The sequence below is a fragment of the Musca autumnalis genome, unplaced genomic scaffold (genome assembly GCF_047663935.1).
Source record: "Musca autumnalis isolate F117 unplaced genomic scaffold, ASM4766393v1 scaffold_1, whole genome shotgun sequence".
In the NCBI taxonomy this organism is placed as follows: domain Eukaryota; kingdom Metazoa; phylum Arthropoda; class Insecta; order Diptera; family Muscidae; genus Musca; species Musca autumnalis.
In genome coordinates, this window is record NW_027411644.1 from 285,403,089 (window position 1) to 285,409,381 (window position 6,293).

General features: G+C 34.1%; 1 protein-coding gene across 1 annotated transcript; it reads right to left on the reverse strand.

The window, feature by feature from the left end:
• Positions 1 to 428: 428 nt before the first annotated feature.
• On the reverse strand, positions 429 to 1,709 carry MtnA (Metallothionein A). The gene is made up of 2 exons (XM_073964241.1): positions 1,435 to 1,709; positions 429 to 734 (listed from the first exon to the last, which is right to left on the reverse strand). The coding sequence occupies exons 1-2, from the start codon at positions 1,454 to 1,456 to the stop codon at positions 634 to 636; spliced, it is 123 nt and encodes a 40-aa protein (XP_073820342.1). The 5' UTR covers positions 1,457 to 1,709; the 3' UTR covers positions 429 to 633.
• Between the last annotated feature and the right edge of the window lie 4,584 nt (positions 1,710 to 6,293).

Genomic DNA, 6,293 nt, shown 5'->3' on the forward strand with positions numbered 1-6,293 from the left:
TTTACATTAATACACTTCTTGGTAGAGGATATAAAAAGTTCGGACCGGCCGAACTTACTTGTTTTTCTGAAATATCTTTTGAAAACCCATTGGCAGCTGACCCGACAAAACGCAATAGTTTTGACTCAACTACCACCAGGATAAGACAGGATATTACCGATATTCTTAAATTGCACAACAGGAGCTAAGATATAGCTTCCAATAAAAATATTACGAATTATAGCAAAAAGAAAAGTTGGTTATGTATGTATGTTTTAATATGCTGTGAGTTGGTTTTTTATTACTACCTTCACTTGTAATTTGCTTAAGAAAGCGAATAAAGTTCATCGACTCTTTCAATTCTCTTTTATTCAAAACATCAGCAAAATTGTTGTTCAGCAAAATATGTTGTTCCCAAAAATTTCAAGAAAAAATACAATTTAAATATGTTTTTTAAATTAATACTTTTTTATTTTATAAAAATAAACATTTAATTTTTTAAATAGAAAGAAAAACAAAATTTTGAAATAATTTAACCTAATTTACAAATCACTTTATAATTCGATTTCCACATATATGTATGAGAAATGATATGTATAAATGGAAAGTAGAATATTGCTTGGAAGGAGAATTCAAATTCAGTACTTTTTCTCCCTACTTGCCGCAGCTACCCTTGTCACAGCTGCTTCCGCATTTGCAGGCAGATCCGCAACCGCAGCTACCGGTAGATTGAGTTTGAGAAGCGCATTTGCATCCTAAATTAGGAAGAAAGGAGGAGAAACAAGGAAAAAATATAGGAATTAGTAATGTTGAAATATGTACAAAGATACAAGTAGACGACAGGTCTGTGGAGTAATTAACTATTTTGAAAAGTTAATGCCGAAATATAAATTATTTTTATGTATTAATTTGCAATGGAAGCATGTTTTGATACTTTTAATCCACTTTCAAAGTTTTAATAGTAAATATTCAATACAAGACATGAATAATCAGCAATTTTAAAGTTGTAGCTCATTTCTCATTTTTTGAATCATCAAGAAATCAGCATTTCTGCAAGTCTGCGTTAATAATTTCGGGAATTAAATTAATGAAAGACCTTTATTTTTTAAAAGTTGAATAAATAAATCAAACACCAAGAAAATTTAAATTTTAGTTCTCCCATAAGGAACTCTTTCCTTCACAAATCGATATACGAATATTTTGAAAAACAAATTATAACAATTTTTAAAAACATTATTATACTTTTAATTTAGTCACAAATGGATCACACAATCGATTACTACACTCTTCCAAAAGGCACTTTGCAAAAATTAAATGAAAAATAAAAAAACAAACTACAATTGGCACAATTGATAGAAATTATTTTTAATTTAAATTGTTTTTTTTTGCGGCATTACTCGTGTTATCACAGACAAAAAAATAGCGCGGGGGCTATTTTACCTCAGTACTACTTACCAGTTCCGCAGGGGCAAGGCATGTTGATTATTTTGTTTTAGATTAGAAGATGCACTCAAAAGAAAAAAGACGAGAGAATAAAAGTTTTATCAACTTTTGTTTTGTTATGTTTAGCCGACTTGTTAGCTGAACTGACTGATGACCGGTGTATGCAGTGCATGCGGTTTTATAGATATGAAATTCGGTACTTTTCGTTGAGTCAATTTCTTCTTCTTGAATATGCTCTCCGCACCACCGTCAAACATTGCCGCACACGTACGTTTCGTGTGCACATTAATGTTGTTGTTTAAGCTGAGTAGTGCGGTGTGCACACCTCATCAAAAAAGCTAACTGAACGTGTCGTATCCACCAATACACACGTAACTAATTGAACGAATTTGTATCTTTGTATACAATAGGCACAATGGGATGGAATTGATTGATGTATGATTATGGGGAAAGGTGAAGAAACAACACTAAGTACATCAAGTACCACTAGTACATATCTACATGTCTACATATTTATTACAAATCTTGATAAGCTATGCTATACAACTATTAAGGTTCGGGAAGTCTTACATGGTTTGGTGACGTGTGTACGTAAACTGGGCTAGGTCATTTTGATAAGTCTTGTGAATATGTACATACTTATGTTGTAACTATCTTACGATTGGTTACACCTGAATATCAATCACTTTGAGTAGCAGTTATAAAGTGGAGGACTGGTGGTTCTGGATTGGCATGTTGTAGGAAAAGTATAACTATAAATACATACCCTCATTATTATGCATTTTGTTTGGATTTAGGACTGTTAGTCCATATTTACATTAGGCAATTTTCCTTGCGGCAATTGTCAGTTTGTAAGTGAGAGAGGGGAGGGAGAGGCAAAGGGTTACCATTTGCCTCACCTCTCTCTCCATCTAACTGACAATTGCCGCAAGGAAAATTGCCTAAAATAAATATGGACTTATTGTTTGGATTTTTCGAAAAGATTCATAGCCTTATGGTTATCTTAAAGTTAAAAGACATCATTATATTTAGACGCGCAATTTCTAAGCATTAATTTTTAATTTTTTCAAGCTTTCAAATGTATGTATATTGCGGTTTATAATCCAGCCATTAGCAAAAGGAAACATATAATAATGGGTCATAGATTTAAAATTGTATAAATATCAGTTTGTGTGGCGTAGTGTATACTGTGTTAATTGTGACGCACTCAATTTGTTGTAGAGTCAATTAATTGTTAAACATTATTGACATAGCTGAAATTTCTTTCGATCCCACAAAAGCGTTTGATCTTCTTGAACCTGATATTTTGATTAAGAAAATCAAATATGAAGTATTAGAATAGAAATATTTAGAATTTTTTAACAAATCGCAAACCATTTGTAAAAATCAATGTTGGAAAGTCTCACATGGGTTCAGTAAAATTTCTCAGGACTGTGGATTAGGTCCACTTCTGTTTTTATACCCTCAGCATTTATGCTAACGAGGGCAAAATGTGCCTCATCGAAATAATGGTTTTAGACCCCAAGTATGTTTGGACGAAATGACAATTTGGAGTCGAGTTAGCAATGTCCGTCCGTCTGTCTGTCTGTCCGTCTGTCTGGCTGGTGCGCACGATAACTCTCAAACGAATGAGCCGATTTGGTCCAAAATTTGGCTATCGTAATATTTCGTCCAAACTTAGTTTAAGTTCGAAGATGGGCCATATCGGTCTACTCCTTCCGGTACCTCCCACACAAAAGTACGAAAATGTTTGGAAAATTTTTGCGCACGATAACTCTTGAAGGGAGTAACCGATTTGGTCCATACTTTGCACATCGTGAAATTTCTACCAGACTTAGATGAGATTCCAATATGGACTCAATCGGTCCACTCCTTCGGGTACCTACCACACAAAATGCGAAAAAGTTCAGTTTAGGACATGTTCTCGAATCGTTTTGATTTTTGTTGTAGCAACTTGTATTCACTGCCCCCCATACGACGGTCCAAAATTTGGCCTTCTTAATATTTTGTGCAAACTTTGTTAAAGTTCGAAGATAAGCCATATCGGTCCACTCCTTCAGGTACCTCTCCCACAAAAGTTCAAAAAATGTTCGGAAAAATTGTGCGCACGATAACTCTTGATGGGAGTTACCGATTTGGTCCATGCTTTACACATCCTAATATATCTACCAGATATAGATCAGGTTCCAATATGGACTATATTTGTCCACACAAAATTTTGGAAAAATTCACTTTAAGACCTCCCGATTTGGTTCAAACTGTGGATCTCTAAATATTGTCGAAACTTAGTTTATGTTCATATTTGGGCCCTATCTGTCCAATCCTTGTGGTTCAAAAATTTTCAACATTTTTGTGTCGTTAAGGGTCTGTTCGAGGATCCTTTGGAAATTTTTGAAGGTTTTCCTTGTGGCCCTGTTTACAGCGATATTATGCATTTCGTAGGCTAGTGTGATAAAAAAGCTCTATCTATCGATATCTCCGCAAATTTTTGAGCTTTTTTTGAGCTTTATGCCTATCCATACTTTTGTCGGTTCATACGCTGAACATTTTGGAAACCCCCCTAAATACATATTTTTTTGGGAAAAAAGTATTTCAATCCACGCAGGCTGAGGGTATATTTCTGTCGGCAAAGCCGATTGTTACTTTTTTACTTGTTTGCTTTGATTTAGTAAAATGGAACATTCCTGTAAATCCTACAAAATGTTGTTGTTATTATGTATAACAGGGATATTTTCCGAAAATATGGCAACACTGTTATGCTTTTTCATGCTAATGTTGGCATTGTATAGGACTCTCAAAAACTATATAATATGGACCTGTAATCCAAATACAGCTGAAGAGACATTAACATAATTATAAAGAGAAAAAATTTCAAACCTATTCACATGAGCGGGAGTGTATAAGAATGAGCCAATTGTATAAATTTCAGTTTAAAAATGGGAGTGACAAAATATATGCTGTGTTGATTGTGACGCACACAATTTGTTGTAGAATCAATTAATTATCGAAATTTATTGGCGTAGCTGCAATTTCTTTTGTTCCCACAAATCTTTCTGACCCTGATATTTTGATTAATAAAATTAAATAGAAATTGTTAGAATAGAAATATTTAGATTTTTTTAATAAAAAATTAAAAAGTTTTTAACAGACCGAAAACCATTTGTACAATTCAATGCTGGGAAGTGTCATATGGGTTCAGTAAGATTGGGGGTTCCTCTGTGCTGTTTAGGTTTACTTCTGTTTTTATACCATACACCACATTGTGTTGTATTTGTACATTTTATTTAACATCCCAGCTAACATTTTTCAGAGTTCTTTCCGATTTTGGTCCGAATCACTGCACAAGTTGTCGATTCTGTAGTGGAATTCTGTAACACATTTTTCGAGTTTCCGACAAAAGTCGGTAAAATTTCGGTAATTAACAAAAATTTACGGTAAGTAAACTACCAAAATAAAGTTGTCGCCAACTGCAAAAGATATAAACAATGTTGACAACTTTTAGTAATACTTTTCATTCATAATTTTGCGTTTTAATTTTACCGACTTTTGTCGGTAACTCAAAAAATGAGTTGCAGAATTCCATTACTGATGACGAATTCTGTCTGAAATCGGTACAAAAATTGTACGGACGTGTAAAGAAAATTCGAAAAAAACATTCGAGTTTATATATGAATTCGTTAAGAATTCGACAAAAATCCTTGGAAATTCTGAGGGAAATTTAGATTTTCGTGACAATTTGGGACAAAATTCTGAAAAATCGTTGATAACACTGTGAACACAAATTTTGGGGCAGAGATTATTCCTTTTGGAGATGAAAGTCCTTGGTGAGTCTATTAAGAACCCCGAAGGACAGATCCGCAGTGAGTCGTTATGGCGTGATGAAGTTTTTGCTAGAGACCCCGTAAGTCATCAGGAATTAGCGTTATATCATTGCTCACTGTTGCTTTAGCTTATTTTTGAGATGACATGTCTGCAGTCAAATTGAATGAGGATTATTTTCGTTGAGCACTTTGACCTTCTAACTCGCTTCCTTCAATGTCCTTTTCGTCCTTTATTTTAAGAGCCGCTATAAAAGTACCACAAAATGACGTTTTTCAGCTTCGAAATGTTCTGCAGACCTTTTTCCCGATCTGAGACGCAAATTCCTTCCAATTTTGATGTAATTTTTACAGAATGTTACAGAATTCGAACTAGAAATAAGTTTGCCAAATTATATTGAAATCAGTTTAGATTTGGATGTAGCTCTCATATATATTTTCGAACAATTTTAGGTATTTGGTGCAACAACTTCGCTATGTATGTCCAATTTTGATGGAATTTGAAATGTGTGACGGAATTTTGGACCATAATTGCGAACTTTAGAGAATTTTCGTGGAAATGATTTTTTGGCCCCATACAAATTACTATGGAAACAAAGATCGCTCGATTGGATTGGGTTAATGTTAAGCGAATGCCATAACATTTCATATACAGAGTTTTTGGATCGAATGGAAAAAATGTTTTGGTTCGCCCTAATGTATGTATGTGAAGTATGTGTATTCCATGAAGTACTTACGAGCGCTGCACGATAACTTTCGGGCCTTGCTCCATTTGTCATTTTTTCGAAGGTTTGACAGTTTTTAGCCTAAACGTACTCTCGACAGTTTGACGTGCGACCAAGTGTTGTGTTGTTTGCAGTGAAATGAAAAAATCACTTAAAACGAGTAAAAAAGTATCAGATGTTTATGCTGGCATAACTTCTTATTTTTCGCAACGGATTTCGCATTGTTCTTTCCTTTAGAAGAGTTGGATCATGGGTGGCGTATTTTTTCTCAGTAAAAAGAGTCATACGCCACCAATGATCCAACGTTAAAAAAATACAACAACTTTGA